Consider the following 25,795-nt stretch of genomic DNA (forward strand, 5'->3'; position numbering starts at 1 on the left):
AGTTTCAAATCGGTGCTGGCCAGCCCCTTGGCTCTTGTTTGCTCAGTTAAGGTACAACTGATAAAAGGTGATGCTTTAACAGAGCGAATTTGAAGGCTACTTCAAAATATACGCTAATTCTTACTGTAATCTTCTAGTGGTTCAGCGCATTTAGCATAAAAATGACTAAAATTTGGCAATTCTCTTGAATCATTAGAATTTTCCTATTACTTTCAATTATAGTTGAGAAAAAGCAATGACACATTTCCTCAATAGTCTCTATAATAGGAGAACAGACTCTATTCATGAAGGACCTTTTGTTTTCAAGAGCAAACCATTAGGAATGACTCCTGGGAGAAGGATGTGTATCTAGCCTATTTATAGAAAATTAAAACCTCCCATTATTTAAGTTTTAGATAATTAGAAGAGCTTACAAATTTTAGACATTTAAAGATATTTTCCATAAAGTCTGAGTCACTTTCCCTGCAAAACTGGCAGAATACCTTTGTTAGTATGGATATGACAGAAAATAAAGGAGCATTTCATTTGCACATTCTAAATATTTTACAAGAATTTTATCAAATGGTAAGTCATATTCCATCAACTATTTTTATTTTCTAAGAATTAAACATATTTAAATGAGAGAAGCTCCACCATTGCTTGGCATTTCTACTTTTCATTTCTTGGTGACTTTCAATGGCAAAACTTTTACACCTCCATAGGTGACCCCAACATGGAAGAGAACAATGAGATGACAATAAAACCCATACAGAAATATTTCCACATGAATGAGAATCAAGAGGCACAATAAAGCATCAGCAGAATTAGACTGTCAAGAACTTCAAACTGGGACTTCCCTGGTGGCGCGTTGGTTAAGAATGCCTGCCAATGCAGGGGATACGGGTTCGAGCCCTGGACCTGGAAGATCCCACATGCCATGGAGCAACTAAGCCCACGTGCCACAACTACTGAGCCTGTGCTCTAGAGCCCGTGAGCCACAACTACTGAGCCCGCATGCCACTACTACTGCAGCCTGCGTGCCTAGAGCCCATCCTCTGCAACAAAGAGAAGCCACTGCAATGAGAAGCCCGCATACCACAACAAAGAGTAGCCCCCACTTGCCGCAACTAGAGAAAGCCCAGGCACAGCAATGAAGACCCAACGCAGCCAATAAAGAAAGAAAGAACTTCAAACTGCATTGATAATAAGAATCAAAAGAGAAAAACAAAACTTTATTAAAAGTTGATTGGCAAACTCAATAATAAAAAGACAAATAACCCAAGTAAAAATGGGCAAAGGATCTGAATAGACATTTCTCCAAAGATGATATGCAATGACCAGTAAGAACATGAAAAGATACTCGACATTAACCACTAGGGAAATGTAAATCAAAACTCAAATGAGGTAGTACCTCACACTCACTAGGATGGCTATAATCAAAAAGACAGACAAGAACAAGTGTTAGCAAGGACTTAAAGAAGTTGGAACCCTCATACACTGCTGGTGGGAATGTAAAATGGGGCATTCACTTTGAAAAATACTCTGGCAGTTCCTCAAAGGGTTAAATTTAGAGTTAACATATGAGCCAGCAATTCTACTCCTAAATATATACCCAAGAGACAGAAAAACGTATGTACACACAAAATTTGTACATGAATGTTCAGAGCAGCAGTATGTTTTAATAGCTAAAAGGTAGAAGCAACCTAAATATCTATCAACTGATAAAACAGATAAACAAAATGTGGTATATCTATACAATAGGATATTATCCATCCATAAAAAGAAAGGAAGTACTGCTACATGTTACAATGTGAATGACCCTTGAAATCATTGTGCTAAGTGAAAGAAACCAGTGACAAAAGATCACATATTGTATGATTCCATTTATGTGAAAAGTCCAGCAAAACCAACTCTATAGGAGACAAAATATATTAATGGTTAAATATGACTGGAGTTGGGGGTGAATGGGAGGTGACTGCTAATGGGTATGTGATTTCTTTCTGGAGTGAGGAAAATGTTCTAAAGTTGACTGTGGTGATAATTTAAAACTTTGTGAATATACTAAAAACCACTGAACTATACGCTTTAAACGGGGCAATTGTACTATATGTTAATCAGATCTCAATAAAGCTATTAAAATGATAAAAATTAATTCACAGATTTCAAAAGAACTAAATAGAACTTATAGTAATGAAAAAGAATGACAAATTGAAATCTCAACAGACAAAAAAAGTAGAAAATAAAAAAATTTAAAATGCCATTTACAATAGGACAAAAATGTCATAAGTATCTAAAAACGCATGTATAAAAATGTGCAAGACTTCTACAATGAAAATTACAAAATGGTGCTAACAGAAATTAAATAAGTCTCAAGTAACTAAAAGGATATACCATCTTCATGGATTAGAAGATTGAGTCAGTTCTCTCTAAATTCATCTATAGATTCAATCTATAGTCAAAAATCCGAGATTTTTTTTTTAGTGAGAATTGACAAGCTGATTCTAAAGAACGTGTTACATGCAGAAGTCCTATAATAGCTAAGACAATCTTGAATAAGATCTACTTACTTTACTTGATATCTCCTACTAGATATGAAGATTTATCATAAAGTTACAGTAATAAAGACAGTGTGGTGTTGCTGCAAGGACTGCAGATAGAGCACACAGACAGCAAAGTGTGTAGGTGTGTTGCCTCCCTGTTTCCCAGTGACAAACCCATGTGATGTGTTACAAATATGAATAACTGAAAGAGGAAGTATAGCAAAGACATTAAAAGTGGTAACAATGACTGTAAATGGAGTTACAGAAGAAATACCTGCCTGTGGGAATGTCAACACTGCTACTGTCTGAGAAACCCTGGATGTACAGCCACAAGAATGGAGTGAAGCCCAGAATCATCAACATAATTGAGGAAAGCGGTTGTGGTGAAAAGGATGAAGGTGTTTCCCAGAAAGTGATACCAGCCCAAAAAACTTCACATTAAAGGAACTCTCAAGGCTATCTCACAACATTGAAATCACCGAGGATAAAATGCTGGAAGCTGATCCAAGCTTAAAAGGAGCATGACAATTTGCGAAAGCATATTGTATCTTAAGTTATACAAGAAGGCGACAAGAGTTGTTGAAACGACTCGAGTTTTTTACAAATAAATAAAAATGCTTTAACTATCAGTGTTTCTAATGCTTTAAAGTACTGTGTACTAAATAAATATCAGTTTTATTTTTTCCATTTCCTTACACATTTATAACTGAAAGTGAGAGAGTTTTTAATGTTTCTGGCAAACATTTTTAAAGGTCACACAGGACAATCATAATTTTCCCCATTGATTATTAAGATGGCTTTGCATGGTTTTAACTTGTATGGTCATCTTTGTGGTCCTACCTGTATTTAAAATTAATGAGTTAAATGTATCATTTCAGAAATTAGAAAAAGAACAGCAGAATAATCCCAAAGATAGTACAAGGAAGAAAACAAGGGTAAGAGTAGACATTAATGAAATAGAAAATGAAGATACAATGGAGAGAACTGAAATAATTTGTTCTTGAATAATCAAGCAAAAATGTATATTCTTACAAACGTATCACCTACTTTATGGAAGAGAATAATGTCAATGAAAAAAAATTGGTACTGATTTTTGAATTCTCAAATACTTGTGAACATATGAAGCGGCAACAGAGAGGCATCTTTCTGGTCTGTGAAACTTTAGAAAACACAAGGCACATTATCTCATTTCATCTTCAAACAACCCAGAACGTGTTGCTGTCCTCTCCCTTAGTCCTGCCAACCACTCATAAGGTGACGTGTTGCCCAGGGTGGTGTAAGTTGACAGCGGCACTGTAACAACACAAGCTTTCCTGAGCATCTCTCAGGTGTTGGGCAGTCTCAGGGGAAAATAAGACCTGGCCTGGCCTCCCTGCCCTGGGTCACAGGATCGTTCCCAAGCAGCACCAATGCCGCCTACCATCCTCTCGCAGAGGTCACGACCTCCACAGCCCTTGCTCTGCCTTGCTTGGCTGCAGAGCACATGGCTAAGGACACAGGACCCAATGTGGTTGCCCATGGAGGTTATCTCACCACCATGCAGAAGGCTGTGACTGCCAAGTTTACCCTATGGTCTACCAGCCTTCCCAGGGAAACGCGGGGTGAGCATCCGCTCTGCAGACCTCAGAGGAAACATCTATCCACGAGGCTCCTGAGGATGAGATGAGGCAACACACGAAGGACCCGGCACACAGCACGCACTTAGTGAGACCTGAGTTTCTATGTGAAGCACAGCTGCACAGAAGTCAAGCAATACGTGTAAGAAGGCATACATATGTAAGTAAAACTTCTGTTAGTTCCATCTTCCTCAACCCTGTAACACCTGGTGTTTATGGTCAGGACCCTAGTGAAGCCACCATTTCTGAGGGGGCCAGTGAGCTCCAATCACCACACCTGCCAGCCCCTCCCCAGTCTTTGGCTGCTCTGACACCAACGATTCCCTCTCATCTCCTTCTTGAAAAGGTCCCCGTCGTGGGCTTCCTGTTTTCTTCCTCTTCAGCAACCCGTGATTGGCTGCCTCTTTCCTTTCCCTTCGCCTCAGTGAAGTGCAGTAAGTGCAGAGGTGAAGAGCTCAGATCCTCAAGTCGGACCACCTGCTAACCGTGTGACCCAGGCACACACTTCACCTCTGGGTCTTACGTGGAAAACGGAGACGGTGGAAGCACCTGCACCCAGATCTGTGCAGGACGGCTCTGAGGACTAAATGAGACGCTGAACTAAAGGCCCTGTCAGGCACTGGGTCCTGCGCCCGAGGAGAGCAAGCACTCAGTGTTGGCTCTTAGGCACAAACTCACCGGAGGAAAAGCCTGGAAAGAAATATGGCAGTGATGAAAGAGGCTGTGAGACCGTGCAGGTACGTCAGCAGAGAGGAAGATGAGAGGAGGAAAGAAAGGAGAGAGAAGCGGAGGCAGGGAAGATGCCCCAAGAGTTTGTGATGAAAAGATACCCAAAAGCTTGAGAAGAAAAGCAAAAGGACAGAAAAACAAAAACTACCCCACATCCCTAATTCATCTTCTGTGCTTGGGAGTCCCACTTCCCAAATAGGAATAGACTGGGAAGGATGGCTGTGGTCTACTGGAGAAACAACAATCATAAATAGAGTGTGAAGTACACACACGATAGTAAAACCACACAACCCATGTGGGAGAAAAACACTATCCCAATCAGAGACACAAGCAAAACGCAGCAGCACTTTGCAGCTCACAGCACAGCTAAAGCAGTAACGCGTGTTAAGTCCTTTCCTTTCACTGAAAGCCATTGAAACAAGACCTCTGATAACCAGAGCTGGCTGACTGGTGGCACCATCGGGTGTCCTCCTAACAGCTGTGCCCTCTCCCCCTCGATGTGTCCCTTGGCCGACCATGCCTGGGAACAGTGCTGCTGGGTCATGGGCGTGTGATCCAAATCAGGCCAGAGAGAACAAGAGGGTGTGTGCTGGGGCTCCTGGGAAAAGGTTTCCTCCTCTGTAAAGCGTGCTCCTTCCTGCTTCTGGACATAGTGGGAAGAGGGAGGGTGTGATGCCTGAGACTAGCAATGGCAGGGCAGCCACCCTGGTACCATGAGGAGCTGGGCTTTAGGACGAGAAGAAAGAGAGAAAGAACCAGAGTCCTTAGTAATGATTAACCAAGAACCCCCTGTTCCTGGCCTTCTTATGTGGGATAATAAACATCCTTATTGCTTACACCACTGTTAGGTGGGTATTTTGTTACTCGTGGGCAAGAGCATCTTAAATGATTCACACAGCACTGGGTGAGCTGATGCCGAAAGAGGGATATCAAAATGAAAACACCCATAGCTAGAAGTCAGAAATGGTACTGCTGCAGCCCTGTGCTACTAACAGAGGCCGACCCAGAAGACAAAAAGTAAAAGGCTAATCAACACACACACATACACCTTTTCTTTCCTCTAAAGTGAGAAGAGACTGAAATGCTTAGCTTTGCCACCCTGACTTACATTAATAATGTATTTGGCCAAGTTTTCCAAGTTGAATCCTCACTAAAAATTTCTATGAATTAAGTAAATATTTTTAGCCAGAGGGTATTTTCCTCCCAAAGCAAAAATTTTAAACGGAAAATTGTATAACTATAGGATTTTTTTTTGCGGGGGTGGGGCGTGGGAAAAGAAAGGCTTTTCAGAGATAATACTCTTCAGGAATGAAAATTTTGAAATGATTCATAAACTTCACGTATGTAATACCCCTTCAGTTTTTAACAAATGGAATTTGTAACATAAGTTTCATAATAAAGTATGAAGGCCAATACCAAAATGTCAGTAACTAGATCAGAAAATCTTCCTGAAAAACAAGAAAGGTACAATCAACTTTAGGTCTCTCTTTTTTCTATGAATTGTCCAGTGCTCTTCCATACAGGTATTTAAACAGATATAGGGTAGTATTTTAGTCTAAACTTTAACAACAAAATAAAAAACTAAGCAAATCAAAAGAAGTAAATGTTAGGCCTCCAAAAGCAACTCCTACTAGGATTGCACTTTATCATGGAATGGCTGCAAATGAGTAGGAAATTAACTACATGATAGAGTGAATATAAGCAAAAGGACAACTTGGAACAAAAATGGCAGCAGGTAATTTCCATTCCCTCTGAATGAAATACAAACACATGAAAGAAACTGCACCATAGCAACGTATTTTCCTTATTGAAACCCAAATTTTAAGCTCCTGTTTATAACAACACGGTTGCTGTGGAAACAGCTGATTCAACATTATGAACTCACAGCTGAATCAAATAAGGTGTGGAACAGAAGTCTTATTTAAACAGTGGCAAGAATCATAAAACATTAAAAAGGCAAACTGAACGACGGTGAGTCAAAGCGCCATATGTTTTAACATAAGGGTCATACTTTTTTTTCCCCTGATGCCTGACACAAATAGCCTGTTTCTTTTTAATTTAGTTCTATTTTTGGAACACTATAATCACCCCAATCATCCCTCAAATGTCCTAAATTTTACTATCTGCTTCTGTCTACATAACACAGTGTGTATTTTATTAAACTGATCCACTTTGGACAGAGTTACTATAGTTCAGACCTTGCCAGAACAACAGAATACAAGTCAGCGCTTTGAAAATTTTCTACTCGTAACTGATTCTATTCAGTATCGCAGTACTGACTTATTCATCACCCAGCATCACTTCAGGCTTAGCTTTTGCCTACAGGTTTCAAGACTATGAACTCTTCCGGTACAAAAGCTGTCAGAGAATGTTAACGAGCGCCCAGATCCACTGCAGACGCAGCAGCCCAGCCCCCAACCCCAGAACCATCATCACACCTTGAATTTGTTCCTTGGCTTTTATGGGTCAGTTAGGAGTTTTCCAAGCAATCCTAAAAACCCTCAAGACACTTAACATACGAATGGTGTGAATTATTTGAACCTTAAACATATGCGCCTTTGCCCCTCTGCTTCCCTTTCCACGTTTTAACTGGAGAGGAACACACATTTCTTTAAAACACACACTTTACCAATCCTTTCCTCTGGTTTTCTGAACCTTTCAAATTCTGACAAACATTTTAAACTCTGAAATGTTACCCTCTGTCAAGTAAAACATATTTAACAAGTTATTAAAATGATGGTTATGTGTGGGACTATTAAAAAAAAAAATCCACCTTTCCCCGCTTCGGAGATGGAACAGTGAACCGGCTCTGTAAATAGAAGCCTTGGTGCTGCCGAGGGTGCGGCTGCCCTCGCCCTCCGCGTGTGCACAGGGGATCGATTCATACCAGCAAAACCGGAAAAATCACAACCGAGAGCAACTGTGGAAGCAGCGACAGCCAAGAGCAGAACGTAAAGGGGCTGGACTCTCTGCAAGGTGAGTCACAGGAAACGCTCTGCCAGAGGCCGGAGGCTGCGTGCACATCCCCTTCAGTTAAAAATGTGGCTCAAGGCTCCCCCGGCTTCACGCTTCAGGGATCAGCAGGGAACTAGGGCCCAAACCTCAGAGGCAGAAGCCCAGTTCCTAGTGGCCTGCGCTTAACTAAGCCTCCACTTTGGACAGACCACGGAGGAGTCAATCACCGCAGAGGTGAACAAACCCGAGTGCTGGGCTAGCCCTCTTTTCCATTCTGGATCCGGGCCACTTTGTATGTTCTCATCAGGGCTCGCACGACAAAGGCTCCGGAACCGCGCTCAAGTTGGGTGTATATGTAACGGACGGTCAGCTCACCCAGCTCTGTCGACACAGGGGACCCGCTGGCAATCTCACCGATCTTGGCCACTCCATCGTAGTAGGCTTTTCCCGCCAGAACCATAGCTAGACAGGGAAGGTGACACACACAATCATCACTTACACATGGAAAGGAGGAAACGACACAGAGGTTTTCTTCCGAACACCCCGGAGTCCCTCGCGGCTGAGGCAAGCGTGGCTCTCAGGGGGCAGGGCTTGAGCTTGCGAGCTGTGCCAGGGGCAGAGGTCCCTCCACTGCACTCCTGCAGGCCCCCCACCCACCGGAAAGCCCTCACGGGATCCTCGCCTCCGACCAGCCCTGGGGAACCTTCAGCAGCGGCAGAGGCTGGGGGTCCGGAGAAGGTTCTGCCTGCTCCTCAGGCCAGCTCCAGAGGGGATATGTTCCTAACACAGAATTGGGGCTGGAACACATCCACTGCAGCAAGCTGGTCATTCTACAGCAATACAGGTCTGCAATACTGTTAGCTAGAGGGGCTGGTGTGGGCTTGTCTAGGCGCCTGGGCCTTCTATGGCATTTTTACTTTTTCTATTGAAAAAGATATTCTGAGACACAAGCAACTACCATACTTGTTGCCAGGAGAGAAATCTATGAAATCTGAAATACATTATCATTTCAAAAAAAAAATGAAATTACCTGAAAAATAACTGAACGCTCTGCTTTTCTTTCTGCTCTTTTTTGGCAGAGACAGGAAAACTCTTACTGCTATACAAGCTGGATTCTAATTATCTTAAAAATCACATTTCTCCTTTCAAACTGATTCTGAAAACTACATTATAAGGTACAGAAATATGCTTCTGATTTGTTTTTCTTTTCCTTTTTTTTCCCCTTTCCTTTTTCTTTTTTGGAGGGTGCAGGGAGGTTGTAGGTGGGAGTCAGGAGCAAGACAAATCTGGGTTTGAATTCTACTGTTACTTCCAACAACATGACCTTCTTGGACAAGTTAGTTATCCTTTTTGAAACAAACGGTTTGAATCTATAAAATGCCCTAACAGTGTGAGTATTGGACAAACTAATGGAAGCTGATAATACCCACTCCTTCTGTCACTTTACACAGGCTGGGTTTCAGGAGACTGAAGGTGTACAACAAGCAAGCTTTTCAATAAGATCTAGCCTATTTAGTGTGACTCTGGAGAAAATATTTTATCTTGCTCAAAGGCCAGCTTCATACACAGACATCACTTTGCCCGGTAGCTTTGGAGACCACAGGATTTGGGAGATAAAAGAGCCCTAAGCAACCCCTCTCAGGCTCCTTTCCTCTCACTGAGAGGAAAACCTGAGGCCACACCAGTTTATAACGGGTATTGTTTTTATTTTTATTTTTTTATTTTTATTTTTTTGCAGTACGTGGACCTCTCACTGTTATGGCCTCTCCCGCTGCGGAGCACAGGCTCCGGACGCGCAGGCTCAGCGGCCACGGCTCACGGGCCCAGCCGCTCCGCGGCATGTGGGATCTTCCCGGACCGGAGCACGAACCTGCATCCCCTGCATCGGCAGGCGGACTCCCAAACACTGCACCACCAGGGAAGCCCATGGGTATTGTTTTTAAAAGATGAATTTTAAAAGGTATTTCAAGTTTTAAAAAGGTGGGGGAGGAGGTCACAGAATGAATTAATGCCCAAGTCCCGCTGAAGATACTGCAGGCCAAAAAAAGTAGTATTTTCAAGGCAAATTAATCTATTTTTGCATGTCTTATAGAATTAAAAAAATTATGAAACTTACAGCTTTTACTACATATATATACAAGTTCATGAAATCTAATGCTCTACTATACTATTGTTTCATAAGACTAAGGATAACTGTAAAGCGTAATTATAAAAAAGAGCAGTAACAAAGAGCATTTATGTAAACTTTCCAAATCATTACTTAAATTAATTAATCTACCACACTACATTAAGACATAGGGTGATGATGTTATCATCCCGTTTCACGAAGTGGAGCACAGAAGAGATATCCTGGGACATGCCCAAGGTCAATGGCGAAGCAGAGGCAGTGCACACAACCCCGGCAGTTCTAAATCATGGTGCTTTTTGACTCTTTGGTCTCAGCTAGCACTGAAAAAGAGATGACTCCACCGAAAAACAAGGTTTATAGCCAGTAAACTGTCAAGTTAATATATGTAATATTTTAGTGGGAAGATTTAAAATTGCAAGGTGCTGATAAGCTAAAAAGCAAATTAACGGGGGAGAATGGTAATACAGGATTACACAACACTTAAATAAAATTTTTGGTTTGCATCCACACATTGAAATTTTTCCATTAACTGCCGACTTATGTTTAAAACTATTTAACCTTCTTAGTCTAGTAAAATATCCTGCTTTTATGATAAAGCTGCATTAACTTAAAAATTATAGTTTATCCAGAAAAATAAACTAATATTTTCATAATTCTGTCCCCTTTTGTGGATATATTAGAGATTTTCTACCACTTACTGTTTTAAGGAATGAAGCTTTATTAATTTTTAGTGGTTGATCAACTACTTCATCAACCTAAACTACACACTTCTACCAGAAAAACTTTCCTTAAAATATCAGTATGATTTCAATAGGTTACAGTTCTGCTCAAAAGCCTTCAATGGCCTCCCACTGGCCACAGGGTAAGCCTGTCACACTCCAGAGTTCATCGTAGATTTTTACAGTCATGGCCTTCAATGAATCACACCTCCCGGAATTCCCAGGTGGTATAATTGTCTAGGATGCTGACAGGCTGTTTGGTCATGTGACTTGCTTTGGCCAATGGGGTATGAGCAGGCATAACTCCCACGGGGCTTGTACTCTTGGGACAGCCAGCTATGCCTGAGAGAGGAAGTGAGCTCAGCCCCAGTCCACTGCAACCGCAGAGTCCCAGGGGTACAGACAACTGCACAGCCTTTACAGGACGACTGAAAATAATGAACTATTGTTGTCTTATGCCACCAAGCTTAGAGGCAGTTTGTTATGCGGCAATAGGTAACAGATGCTGCATCCAAATGCATTCATAGTAGGACCTTATTCCACCTTATGTTCTACTGTTCCCTCACAGCTTCTCACCCATGCTAGCGTGGACCCCTGGTCTCGGCTTGGATGCTGTCTTTTCTGCCTGAAGCACTAGTAAGCAGCGTCTGCCTACTGAAACCTAACGTCTGTCAGCTGGCTCAGCTCCTACACAGCCTCTGCCTGCTCCATGCTCCACCGGCCTCCTCTCAAACTCCTGTGCCGCTGCTCGGCCTATGCTCTTCATCAGCTGTGCTGCTGCGCTGGGCTATAATCTAACTGTTGAATGCACATCTGGCATCCTCGACTATACTACAGATTCTTACCAACGACTTTACACATTTTACTGAAGTTTCTCAATGGCTTCAGCCAAAAACAGATGGCCTGCAGAAATCCTGGAACACATTATGAAACGCAGAATAGGCCCCAGGACGTGTTAAAGTGGTAGAGGCTGCTGGGGAGAAGCCCTGTTAGCAGGAGGCTAAGCTGTGGGCTCTTCACTGCGTCACCTTGTAAAACTCTGCCTCAGAGAGGCAGCTCGTGCTAGAAAGAAAAAAATCACTGCAGGTCAGAGTGATTTCCTTCCCGGGGATGGATAAAGCGATGACTTTGTGGTCTTGTGACTAGGTAATCATCAGGAGAGAGTCAGCTTCCAAAACAAGGCTCCAGTTCTTTGAAGGAGGGAGGGGGCACCCATAGAAGTCACTGGTACGGCTAGAGGGAGAGGGAGGGAAATCTCAGGCCTGCTGCATTTCCTGACACTGAACACGTCTGGCCAAGAGCACAGAGATCCAGAAGGAAGTCAATAAGCAGTTTACTTTTGCACTGACTGAAACGATAGTTCGTCCGTAATCCAAAGTCCTGAGTCTTGCCAGCACCTCCCCTTTCCTGGAGCAGGCTTACTGAGGGTGTGAGGGCGCAGGTTTATTTTCAAAACATCATCAGGGAGCAGCCAAAGGTGGGGTATCGTGAAAGAGAGAAAGAAGAGGGGAAAAAAAGACACAAAGCTTGGTCTGAAGCTTTCTTCAAATCTCAAACCGCTGGAAACTAAATTTTCTACTTATGTTACATGCTGGTCTTAGTGAACCAGGGTAGGTGGTGAAACTGGGGTCTGAATATTTTGGGGGTGACACTTGCTACATATGGAGAATTGTTCTGACCATGTTAGAATTTGGTGATTGTTAGCATCTTGAGTTTTCAAGGTGATCACTGATAAGGGACTTCCCTGACGGTCCAGTGGTTAAGACTTCACCTTCCAATGCAGGGGGTGTGGGTTCGATCCCTGGTTGGGGAGCTAAGATCCCACATGCCTCGGGGCCAGAAAACCAAAACATAAAACAGATGCAATACAGTAACAAATTCAATAAAGACTTTAAAAAAATGGTCCACATCAAGGTGATCACTGATAATGTTCCCCTTTTGCGAGGGGAATGCATGTGTAGATGCACATTGGCTTCCTCAGATGAAATCTGTTCAAACCAGCAAACAACTCTGGTTCACAGAGAGACAAAAGCCAATGCCTGAGTTCATTTTAAATTAAGCACTCATTTTGAAATGAGAATCTAAGTTCAACCTTTAATTTAGATGTCTTTCCATTCAGGCTAAACATTTTATTTCTCATATTACTATCATAAGTGATACACCCAAAGACAAGAAATTCTTCTACATAAATAGAAAGGAGAATAATTCCTATGCTTCAGGATCTTAAAATTTTAAGTACACTTTTTATATATGTTATTAGTTTACAAAGAATTTGGTGTAAAAAGTAGAAAACATGTTTATGTCAATGATATAAAAGATTAAGCAGTGTCAAAAAGCAAAATCTGATATTTAAGATGTCACTTTTGGTAGCCTATTATTCAACTTACTCATTTCAAGTATACTAATATCCTATCATTGCAAAGTTCTACAGATTAATTATAAATGGTTTCTACCAATTTAAAGATATTTTAAAAATTCAGTAGCATTTAAAAATAATTAAGTAAAATATTTAATGAATGGCTTTCATATGCATTCTATATTTATAAATTTAGAAAACAGACTTACCATTAACAGCTTTTTCGTAATTTTTTCCTAGGTTTATTAAATTTCGTAGCCCAGGATTGAACTGTTCCATAACATTCTGACAAACAAACAAAAAAAAATAAATTAATAAAATAAGCGAACAGCAGACCAAGCAATCTTTAGATGGTGTCACTGCATAGCCTAGGATCCACACGTGTGCCTGATGGTACCGTCCACAAAGTCATGATTTGAAAGTGGTGAAGAGCACTTCCATCCTAACTGATGGAGTAGTGAGGTGCATGTGACCCTGGCAGTTCCCTGCCTGCCCAGGAGCTGCCTAGAATTTACTGTAAATGAAGCAGGTAGCAGACATTCCATCTCTACAAAGTACACCCTGTGGGGGCCATGAGTCCAGAAGCTGATGCTCCCTTTTGGGTTTAGGTAAGTTAATGGCTATCATGATAGTGCTAAGAAACAGGGGCGCATGATAGGAACTTAATTATATGGGCAGTGTTTTGGCTATCAGTAGAACGGGAATTTCCAAGAGATGTTGTTTTTGCTCTGCCTAATTACTGGGGAAGGGATGGGGGTGGGTGTTGCTGACGGCCCTAAGACATAGGCCAGCCTAGAACTTTCTTTCTAGGTGGTCACTGGCATTTTTTTTCCCAGTCATCAGTTCATTCATTATTCATGGAGTGTGCGGTAGGTCCTGTGCTCACAGCAGTGGAGGGGGAGACGTGGTTTCCCATTATGGACTTCATGATGCTCTATCTCTGCAGATGTCATGGTTTTCATTTTTAAAAGTGTCATTTCTATATCACTAGAAGGTCATAAACATAGAAGTGCTGTGACAAGTATAAAACAGGCAACTATTTAGAACATTGGCCTAAATTTAAAATGCTACCCTAAATCTGAAGTACAGACAAGAAATCATTCCTATGGGTCTCTGGCTTCGTGACCCAGAACACACGGTGACAGTACATCTGTCACACCTACAAACCATAAGGTTCACAATATGAATCATTCCAGATAGACCAGCCAGATCCCTTTACCCCTCTCCCAAAATGTGTACCTTGTTTGTAGAGGACCAAGCAACAAAAAGAATAAAAAACCATACAACATCCAAAGCGGCAGATACTTGACACATTACTCTTCGGGATAAAAAGGTCCTCCATTACGAGTTAGTAGAAAAAGACTATAATAACTTTATTAGACAGTATAAAGGCTTATCGTGAAAAAGAACCCCTGCCCCAACCCTTCCCCACCCCTGGCCTTACACCCACATAACAGCTTGCTTGCAAGTGCTCTTTTGTATTTGCTGCCATAGTTTTGATGAATATTCTTGGCTTCTCAATTTTGGACAATAAGTACTGGATTTCTGCTACGGTAGACAACCCTACTTTCCCTTTCCCAGTCTCTCCTATATAATTAAATAACAGTTTCCTGGTAAATCAACAGTCAAGGTTTATTATGACTTTGTAAATTCTGGTCACTACAATGCAAGGAATGTAAAAGAATTATGCTTCCTTTCTTGATATACTCTTTTTGTTTCTCCTGGGATTAATAATTGTCTCATTCCCACCCCCGGCTTAGATTTTTCTATGTATCTACCTTAAATGTTTCCACACGCTCCGTTGGATCTCATAGGAGCCTATCACTGTTTTTCAAATGTACAAAGCTGTCAGCTAATCTTCCATTCCATTTTTTCCCCCAGAACTTCCTCCAAGGACTCTCCGTCCTCTTACTCAGTCTGGCCTGACCGTTCCTGCCACACTGTTGCCCTTGCATGTCCCTTTCTGGTCCCCTGTGTGACAGTCTCATTAGCTGGATTCCACATCTTCCTCCTTCTTCATTTACTTTTTTTATTTTTATTTTTTTTGCGGTACGCGGGCCTCTCACTGTTGTGGCCTCTCCCGTTGCGGAGCACAGGCTCTAGACGCGCAGGCTCAGCAGCCATGGCTCACGGGCCCAGCCGCTCCGCAGCACGTGGGATCCTCCCGGACCGGGGCACGAACCCGTGTCCCCTGCATCGGCAGGCGGACTCTCAACCACTGCGCCACCTGGGAAGCCCCCTCCTTCTTCATTTATTGCTATCTGCTGGAGATCATTCTCCAAGAGTGACCTAAGAAATGACGCAGGAGGTAAATTTGAGTCCCCACATGTCTGAAATTATCTTTACTTTGACATTTAACTGGTATTTCGCTGGGCTGTGTATTACAGGTTGAAAGTGATTTTCCCTTAGGATTTTAAAGATATTGCTCCAGTCTTCAATATCCAGTTTTGCTATTGAGAAGTCGGCTGTCATTTGTATACGACTTTTTTTTTTTTTGGTGGGGGGCAGGTGGTGGGAGGGGGCTTGTTTATCTCTGGAACCCTCCTCTTTATCCGTGTGCTCTGAAACTACCCAGTGGTCTGTCTCAGTGTGGGTACTTTTTTCATTTATTTTACTGGGCACTCAACAGACCCTACCCATAGAGAAAATTATGTCCTTCAGGTCTGAAAAGTGTTCCTGTTTTGATTCTTGCCTCTTCATTCTCTGGAACTCTGAGGAGGATTTTATATGACCTGGATTTATTCTCTAATCATCTTACCCTTTTCCTCTGATTTTCCACTTTTTGTTCTATCTCTGATATCCTCAACTGTACATTCTAACTCCTCTGATGCTTTTCAAACTTTTGATATCATATTTTTAATTTGGGCTCTTTCAGGTTTTTTTGGTTATTCCTTTTTAAAAGCATCCTGTTGTTTTACGGATGCAGTATCATCTCTTATCTGAATAAACTGTAATTTGGGGGATATTTTCTGCCAGTTCCCCATACTGTCTGGTTATTTCTTCTCATTGTTTGGTATCCAACTGTCTTTTGTGTTGGAGGCTTTCCCCAAATGTCTGGTGATCCTTGACTGTCAGTTTGTATTTAAGAGTAAAGCCCTAAAATGTTGGCTGGAAGTGTGTGTGCACGTGCATACAGGGTGGCTACTGACCGCTTCATTCAGAGTGACTGGACAGCAAGTCAGCTGTAAAGAAACTGGCCAAGTGACGGTAACCAGGGGCCACTGGGTCTCTCCAGAGAAGTTTCTAATTTCCTATCACTGGGCGGGGGAAGGGGCAATCACCAGGTGGTCAGCTTTCCCAGGTCTGGAAGGGGGTTGGGAATCCCACAGGTTTCCTGTGCTGATTTTTCCTGAATTCCAGTACCTCAGCTGGTGTTTCCAAGTCAAGAGTGCCTCTGATTCAACACATCCTGAGACTGAATCTCCAGGCTGCCACGCCCAGGGAGCAGCTGTAATAGTGGTGGCTGGGGCAGGAAAGGGGACCTGGCAGTTTAACCACCTGTGTAACTCCTATTCTAGCCCTGCGTGTCCCCTCCATCTCTACCTTCTGTGGGGCCTGTTCCCCAGCCTTGGGGGTTCTCTGGGGTGAAGGGCTCAGCTCTCACTGGTGCTCATCTCTGCAGTTTCTTTCAGTTCTCTTAAGGCAGTTTACCACACCTCCGTCCATTTCTAACAACCCAAATTTCTTTAGGCCTTTTGTCAACTGATATTTCCTTTTTCAGGTCTCTACACTATGGATTTACAGGCGTTTTCTTTAAGTTCCTTTGCCATCATTTTAATGTATTCTCAAAAGGAAGAGAAGAAAAAGACTTGAGGTCAATAGGCCATGCTTAACTGGAAGTCCACTCAGCTTGTTTTCCTGGAGCCAGTCAGCTGTTTGAGCCTCATTCACAACCAGCAGCCATGAAGCTCCAGAGCCGATGCTGACCCCTCACCAGTCCCTCTGCAAGATGGTCAGCCTCAGTACCTGATCACGGGGACCTGTCGCCACAGCTGCTATTTCTATTATCTTTCCTCAAGTTGTTTTGTTTTTAAGCTTTTAATTTTGAAATAGTTTATGAGTCACAAGAAGTTATAAAAACTGTACAAAGAGTTCCCATGTATGCTTCCTCCAATGGTAACTTATATGGCCATAGTACATCGTCAAAACCAGGAAACCAACATTGGTACAACACTATTAAACTATAGACCTTATTTGGATTTACCAGTTTTCATGTCTCTAATCTGCACGGTGTGTGCTTTGTTTCTATGACACCTTATCACACGTATAGATTTGTGTAACAGTCACCATCACCACAGTTATTATACAGAACTGTTCCATTAGCACAAAGATCTCCCTGATGCCACCCCTTTACAGCCACACCCTCCCCACCAATCCTAAGCCCTGGCAACCGCTGATCTCAGTCACAATAGTTTTGTCATTGTGAGGATGTAATATAAGTGGGTCACCGTATGTGACCTTTTAAGATTTACTTTTTCACTCAGCACAATGCCCTTAAGAACCATCCCAGTTGCTGGGCGTATCAAGTTTGTTCCCTTTCTTTGCTATCAGTGGTCCAGAGAATGAATGTATCACAGTTTATCCATTTAACTGTTGACCATTTGGGTTGTTTCCAGTTTTTGGCAATTACAAATAAACCTGATATGGACAATCATGTACAGGTTTTTGTGTGAACATGAGTGTTCATATCTCTAGAATAAACACCTGGGAGTTCAACTGCTGCGTCACATGGTAGGTGTACATTTAACTTCATAAGAAACTGTCACACTCTTTTCCAGAGTTGGCTGTACTATTTTACATTCTTATCGGCAATGTACGAGATTTCAGTAATTTTTAAAATCTAATAACTTCATTAGAAAATGGTTGCTTTCTAATAAAGAAAACTATTTTTCAAATACCTCATCTACAATCCTTAAAATAATCTTACAACACCGAGTCTGGATGGTAAGAATATAAGTTCTAATAAAAAGATAAAACTATTTTTAAAACATCATTTAAAATTCTTAAAATAATCTCACGTGGCTGAGTCTAGATGGTAATACGTATAAGGAAATCAACAGAGCAAGCTCCGTCCTCTAGCAGATAAGCAGTTACAAAGAGAAGCTAAGATCTGTGTTTTTTCTTAAGATTATTCTTTGTTCAGCGTATTCAAATAATGGGAAAGTATAATTTGATTTCTTGATATAATTCTTGAAATGTTTACATATAACTCCCATCTTAAAATTTCAAAAACAATGAAATAATGAGAACTTCCAAAGTTAATACCAAGCATAAACCACTATCCAAATGATTCAACAGGAAAAAAGTTCAACTAAGACGTGAGACTACAATCAGCTTCAGAGAAAATATAAGAATTTTTAAGCTTGTAAGTTCAACATACACTTCAATTCTTTATTTTAGGTTTAGCTACAGAAATGTTTCCCCTGGAAATTCTGGCCTCTCTGAACAGTGGAAAATCCATTTCGACACTGGCTGTTGGCCATTAATCTAGTTATTTTAGCTGAAGTACATGTTATTTTTAAACCCAGGAACAAAAAAGCAGTGCGCTGTCATATTCCACAATCCATAAAATTTTTACAGTGCATGTCCTTGTGAATTGGATGGGTCCTACATTTTGGAGGGAGGGCAGCAGCTGGGTCAAAGGTCATGCTGTGTCAAGGCCTGGCAAGACCTGAATTGTTTATAGAGCCTCAAATGTAGAGAGAATCACCAGCAGTAATGAACAAATCCATTTTAAGTTTGGCGCTAGGAATAAAAGGTTTAAGATTCCAAGTACAGAAACAAAATAAATTATAAAAGGCATTATTGGGCCAAGAAGCACTATTTTGTTACCATCTATAACAAAAGCTTAGTATGTATCCCAACAGTTACTGCTTGGCAAGGAGGATAACGTGGCAAACCACTTTGAACCAGAATGAGTTTCATCTTCATTCAGGGAAGAATATGGACCATCTAGGCTAAAATAAGATGACTGGCAACATCACTGTTGTGCCTGTGCTGTGTCTCATAATGAAGAGGGTTGGTCCTATCACAAGAGCTCCGCAGCACTGGAGAATCAGTGCTCAGCTATTTCCAAAACTGCTGAGGAACAGGCCACTCGGACCCTACAGGCACTTTCCACCAGATTTCTAGTTGGTCCATTTATCTCATACATTTCCTCTGCCTCCTGTACCGTTACAGATCATAATTTTAAAACGAATTATACAATTTTACGATGGTTTTTAACTTTCTCACCATTTAGATTTTTCTTTCATTATTGAAAAATTATTACCTTTACCAGTATGAAACTATAGACTATGAAGCATAAATACAATTATGACTAGCTAGCTAGTTAAACTGAGCTGATTTTAAATTCCTAAGAATTAGTTTCTCTTTCCATTTCTTTTTCCAGTTCTCTACAAGACCAAGGACAACTTATTTGATATTTCAGTGCTTAATTTTCTCAGTTGAAAAGTGTGGGTTATATTTACACTGGAATAAACTTTAAAAGTGATTTAAGAATCTCTAATACAGAGTTTTTTTATAACTTGATTCAGGTACTGTATGTCTCTGAAAATTTCGATATTTTATTCTAAATAATCTCATACAAATTAATCTAGCAATGTCACAAATGCTTAAACTAATCAAGGCACATTTTAATTTCATGTGACAAGAATACCTGTTCATAAGGGCTAACTGAGAATACTTCTAGATAGAAGTCATTTGTAAAAAATCTCACTTCCTCTTACATGTGTTGTCGGAAGCTGCTGTTCCTAGACTAACATCATCAGTATGTAATTATGTCCCCTGCCTTTAGGGAAAGTACTGACGAGTAAATTTGGTAAAAAGGCAGATGCCTGTGGGCTAACTGATGGTCAGAAGAGCCATGTTTTTCATACCCATCTTGAATGGGGAGCAGAAGCCAAGTAAAGGAAAGTTAGACAACTAAGATGTTTTTTGTTTGAAATATTGAGCTAGAGCAAAAATACTCATATTCGAAGATATAAATACCCAAAAATGCTTCCTGTCAGTCAAACGTGAACAATGTTTTGGCCCCCTAGTCTGTATGATCTATCTAGGCTACCAGCTAGCAACCTGTATTATGTATCAATTTGTATCATTTATAATTTGTAACATGCCACCCTAGTAGCAATGAACCTGAGGGGTGGGGGACTATTGCATAAAAAATACTTTGGCCTTGAGTCCTCAGGCAAATCGCATCCCTCCATGCTGAGCCTCAGTCTCCTCCTCTATATGGGAAAACCTCTAATTTCCACCTCATGAGGGGTACGAGAATTCACTGAAATAACAACTAATATTTATGGAGCACCTATTGTGTGTTCTTCAAGGCACCTGACAGTGCACTGAATCAACTGTAGTAATTAACGTTGCAAGACAGAAGATAGAAAATATTAGTCAACTCTCCAGATGGATGAGCATTCCTATTTACACAGAAGTCTCCAGGCACTACCGCTTCCTTTCTGTAACATGAAAACAAACGATCCGGGCTCTCCTGCCTCAAAGCGTCACGTCAGGATGAGAGAGACCGTGAACGCAAAAACCTCCAGAAGTCTGCAGTACAAAGGAAACTGGAGGTGTAATTATTATCTGCTTTATTCAGTTCAAAACTCTTTACTCTTTTTTTCCTTTTGAGATACATTTTGACACTCTGCAGCCTACATTTCAGGCTCTGTGCCTAGCACTTCACACGGGTTTGCTCATTAGATCCTAACAAGGCGATGGTTATCCTCCCCATTTTACAGATGAGACGTGAAGCTCTGAGATGTTAAATGTAAAAACCTCGTCGAAGGGCTTCCCTGGTGGCGCAGTGGTTGGGAGTCCGCCTGCCGATGCAGGGGACGCGGGTTCGTGCCCCGGTCCGGGAGGATCCCACATGCCGCGGAGCGGCTGGGCCCATAAGCCATGGCCGCTGAGCCTGCGCGTCTGGAGCCTGTGCTCCGCAACGGGAGAGGCCACAACAGTGAGAGGCCCGCGAACCGCAAAAAAACAAAACAAAACAAAAACCTCAGCGAAGATCCCACAGGCAGTGAGAGGCAGAGTCAGGCCTGGGCACTAACCTTTGCGCGCACCACTCAGGCCTCCAGACAAGTTCCTTGAGAATTGTGCAATAAAGTGGGATGAAAACGCTTTTATGACAGAGAGCACTATTTTAGGGTGAGAAATTATGGGAGTCTCTACAATATTTTTTCTTTTTGGATGCCTGCTTGTAATCTTACTCCTGATTTTAGATGAATATAATTAATCTTCCAATAGCATCACAATATGGACCAATTCTACATGGGCAAGTATTTCTGATCTTCTCCTTTTCTTTCCCTTAAAAAAAGGAGGGAGTGGGGGAGAAAAAGAAGATTCTCCAACTACCTGCAGTCCTCCCAAGAATTCATAATGGTTAACACTGTCATATTAATTTCCTTTGCTGAAAAGAAATCAAAACGTTACAGAACGACACTGCGAAACCACAAGGTGTTTCGGCCACCCTATCCAAGTCTCATATCCCTTTTTCTTCTCCCCAGAGAACCACTAGTTAAGACTGTAAACTTTCTAACTCATATTTATACACACATATAGTCAGGATTGATAAATAATTTTGCTTTGTACATTTAATAAAATAAACAGTATCATGTAATACATTTTACATCCTTTTTTAAATTCAGTGTTATGCTTCTGAGACCTGTCTACCTTGATATGTATTAACTGGGTTTATTCCGATTTAACTTCTGTATGGTATCCCTTTGTGGGCTAATTTTATGTGTCTGCTACAGTACCTAGTCAATTGAATACTAATTTCGGTGCGGCCGGGTAGGAATTGTCGATGTGGCTAACTACCAGTAGACTTTAAGAGATTACCCTCAGAAATCTGAGTGGGCTTCCTTCAGTCGGCTGAAAGGCTCTAAGAATGAAACTAGGGTTCCCTGAGGAAAAAGACCTTCCACTCGTAGACTCCAGGCTGCCGGGCTGCCCCACAATTTCACACCTTCCAGGCCGCACAGCAGCGTGAGCTGGTTTCTGGACTTCCTCTACCGAGAGACATTTAGGCGGCTTCCAGGTTTTTGCTAACACCAACTGTGTGGCAAGAAGCTGTCGATGTCTCCTTGTGCACGTGGGTGAGAATTCTCTTTGAAATACAACTGCTGGGGCATGGGGTACGTGAAGATTTTTCGGGTTTGTTACTTTCTCCGAAGTGGCTGCTGCAAGCTGTGCTATTTTACCACAATCACCAACACTTGGTGTCATACTTTTTTTGCCCAATGGGTGAAAAACAGTACTTTTTTTTTTTTAAGTACAGTAAACCGTTTCCCTTGTCAGCATTAAAAAAAGGACACAGGACTGGAACTATCTAAGCAGGGGAAGAGAAACAATGAAAGGTGGTTTTTATCCTCAGCTCTCAAGTCTATCATGGAATAAAGCCATTAGTGACTTTTGTCCTTTTCACCACAGGGTAAGAAGAGGCACCAAAAGCATGGATCATGCCTGCAATCAAGCCAGTCTGGGCTGTGGCCTCCCCTCCCTACCCCCATCTCTGCGCTCTAGGCCAATGGCCTCTGGGCTGTGCTCGGAACAGGCCAAACCAATTCCACCGCAGGGATCCTGCACCTGCTCTCCTTCTGCCTGGAGGCCCTTCTCCTGGATACCCGCCCACCTGGGTCTCAGAGACAGCTTCCTCCACCCTCCTCCTCCCGCCCTCTCTCCAGCTGTTTCTTGCTTCTCTTTCATCAAAAGGTTTGTCACTACCTTACAGGATATTACCTGTTTACTCTGTCTCCTTAGTAGAAACTAAGGAAATTAAGTAAATTAAGGCCAAGGACCACTGCACCTCCAGCACCAAGAACAGTACCTGGACTATCTAATGCCCAAGGTATACTCGCAGCAGCAGTTTTTGAATTCTTTTAAAATTATATGAGATGTATGTGCTCGTGGACGAATCAGCTGCATCACGTGCCTTCAGCTCATCTGAACACACAGACACAATAACCCGGGGGGCTGATTAGCCACAGCAAGGATTGGTGGAGTGAGGTAATGCACTGCTCGCAGATTCATTAGCTCAACGTAACAGCTCCAACAGAGGCTCATAGAAGCTGCAAGATTCTGCCCTCTACCTACTAAGGCATAACAGGCTTACAAAATCTCCAAGTGCCACATCTTTCCTTGTGAACTTTGCTCCCCAACCCTATGTTTTTCCAAGTTGACATTTAAATTACTTTTTAAGTATTAGGCAATAACACAGCCCTTAAAAAAATACGTTGCTGGAAACAACCCAAATGTCCATTAACTGGTGAATAGATGAAAAAACTATAATTTTATAGTTTATAAGTTACACCTCAATAAAGCTATTAAAAAAAAAACAGCAACAACAACAATCCAGCAACAACAAAAACCCTGCTCTTCTCGACATCCCAGGCTGCTAAGGGTTCAGGTCTAAATCCGCAATGCTGAGAAATGCCACAAAGCTGTGGTTTCTAACTAGCCTGCCCACAGAAGACCCAGATGTGCTGAGATGCAGGTCATCCACTGTCCTCTGTGAACACTGGTCCAGGACCAGAGAGAACAATGCTCCTGGTCAGTAGAGCATGTATGCCCATGTAGCTGTTAGCAGCAACTTCCGCTGCTCAATCAGTTAGATCCATTAGTAGAAAAAGATAACCCAGCTATTTTGAGACCAATCTCCTGCTTGGCAGTTATCTTTCCAGCTATGATTGGGGAAGGAGTTTGGCAAAAATGTTTCTCCATTTTCTTTTTCTCTGGCAAAAAATCATTACCGTGTCCCTCTAGAAGGACAGTTTCATAGGAAATCTTCAGCCCACAGAGGGAACCCCACTCCATGAAACTTTCACTATGACTTAAACACTGTTTTGCCTTCCTTCTTCCTTTCCTTTCTTTATTCATAACCAGGCTTTGGTTTGTAGATAATTATTTCTGCAAAAGTGGTCCTTCATTCAGAGGGCAAAGGGCATGCCAGAAATGAAGCCACGAGGCGCCAAGGGTTCCATGGCTCCCCCCCCCAGCAACATGACCTCTGCACCAGAAGCCACTGGGCTAGTGGTCAGTAAAGAACAGGGCCACCTCTTTGGGCTTTGCCTCTCCTAGAATATTCTGAGAGAGTTCTGAGAGCATCTGGTAGATCCCAAGCTCCTTTAAGAACCAACCAAGTGATGAGAACCAGTGTGATCAGAACCAGAAAGGTACGTCTTCCTGCTTCTTAAGATCCGTTACTAGAAGCAATTACATCTCCGGGACCTTTTATTTCATTGGTTAAAGAAACAGATTTCTGTGACAAAACTCCACCTTCCCTACTCATTTAGGCAGCAAGAACTGCTCTGAAGCCAAAGCACAATTAAGCAAAACAAAAAGGTCCCAACATACTGGTGTGAGAAAGAAGTGTGTTCTATAACTGTTCAAACGTTTTGGAAGAAATTATCAAACATGTCAAGAAAATGAGGTCCCAGAGCTATCCCACCCACTAAACTAGTGTACTAGTTTTCAATTGTTATTTTTAAAGAAAATTGTGGAGGGAGAACCATGTTATAGGTAATCAGTGTTCATGACCATCTGATAACATAACTTGGGGGGAAAAAATGGCCTGAACCCTATTCAACACTTTCAGTGAAAGAAAGTTTCATTTTACTTTAAACACTAGACAAAAGTTTCACATGTGTCTATGAGGGGAATCATTTGAAACCACGTTTCCTTGTAGTTTTTTTTTTTTAATTTATTTTTGGCTGCATTTGGTCTTCGTTGCTGCGCACGGGCTTTCTCTAGTTGTGGCGAGCGGGGGCTACTCTTCGCTGTGGTACGCGGGCTTCTCATTGTGGTGGCTTCTCTTGTTGAGGAGCACGAGCTCTAGGCGCATGGGCTTCAGTAGTTGTGCCACACAGGCTCAGTAGTTGTGGCACACGGGCTCAGTAGTTGTGGCATGAGGGCTCTAGAGTGCAGGCTCAGTAGTTGTGGCACACAGGCTTAGCTGCTCTGCAGCATGTGGGATCTTCCCAGACCGGGGCTCAAACCCATGTTCCCTGCATTGGCTGGTGGATTCTTAACCACTGCGCCAGCAGGGAAGCCTTTCCTTGTAATTTTATGCATAGATGATTACACTGGGTCCAAGGTCCAGCAGGTGCTATAACTCCATATAGCTGCACGTATTTCCTGGCAGCACTAAAAACCCTTTCCAGGCTGAGAGTAGGCAATCCTAGCTTACTAACTGCCAATGCTATCAGACATGGTAGCAATGTCTGGCCCACACTGGCCTCCATCAGCAAGAGGATTTGGGGACCCTACCCCAGATTTCAAGCAACTTTTGGACCTTGAACTTCAGAGGAAGTAGTACCTGTGAGATTAAAGTAAAAAATCACTTCTTGGGCTTCCCTGGTGGCGCAGCGGTTGAGAGTCCGCCTGCCGATGCAGGGGACACGGGATTGTGCCCCGGTCCGGGAAGATGCCACATGCCGCGGAGCGGCTGGGCCCATGAGCTATGGCTGCTGAGCCTGCACGTCCAGAGCCTGTGCTCCGCAACGGGAGAGGCCACAACAGTGAGAGGCCCGCATATGGTACAAAAAAAAAAAAAAAAAATCACTTCTTGAAACTCCAGCTATGATAATATTAGCATTCATTTTTGCTCGGTTCCTACAGGTCCATGTTCTTATTTGAAAGAATGGAAATAATCCTTCCTATAAGCCACAGTGCTAGGACAACTCTTACATAACTTTCGATCAGAATCTGGAAATTTGCTTCTTTCCTGGTATTTTCCTGCGTGTGTGTGTGTGTGTGTGTGTGTGTGA

At 42.2% G+C, this 25,795-nt stretch overlaps 1 protein-coding gene across 6 annotated transcripts in view; it reads right to left on the bottom strand.

Moving 5' to 3' along the window:
* Positions 1-25,795, bottom strand: part of BAIAP2L1 (BAR/IMD domain containing adaptor protein 2 like 1) — a 107,315-nt gene that overhangs the window by 53,869 nt on the left and 27,651 nt on the right. For all 6 annotated transcript variants that reach the window (XM_060285533.1, XM_060285532.1, XM_060285530.1 and 3 more), the window contains 2 exons: positions 13,232-13,307; positions 8,195-8,281 (listed from right to left, as the gene is read on the bottom strand). In XM_060285533.1, coding sequence (XP_060141516.1) covers positions 8,195-8,281; positions 13,232-13,301 — 157 coding nt within the window. In that variant the 5' untranslated portion in view covers positions 13,302-13,307. The remainder of the gene's footprint in view (positions 1-8,194; positions 8,282-13,231; positions 13,308-25,795) is intronic.

This window comes from Globicephala melas, chromosome 15, assembly GCF_963455315.2.
Source record: "Globicephala melas chromosome 15, mGloMel1.2, whole genome shotgun sequence".
NCBI classification, from domain to species: domain Eukaryota; kingdom Metazoa; phylum Chordata; class Mammalia; order Artiodactyla; family Delphinidae; genus Globicephala; species Globicephala melas.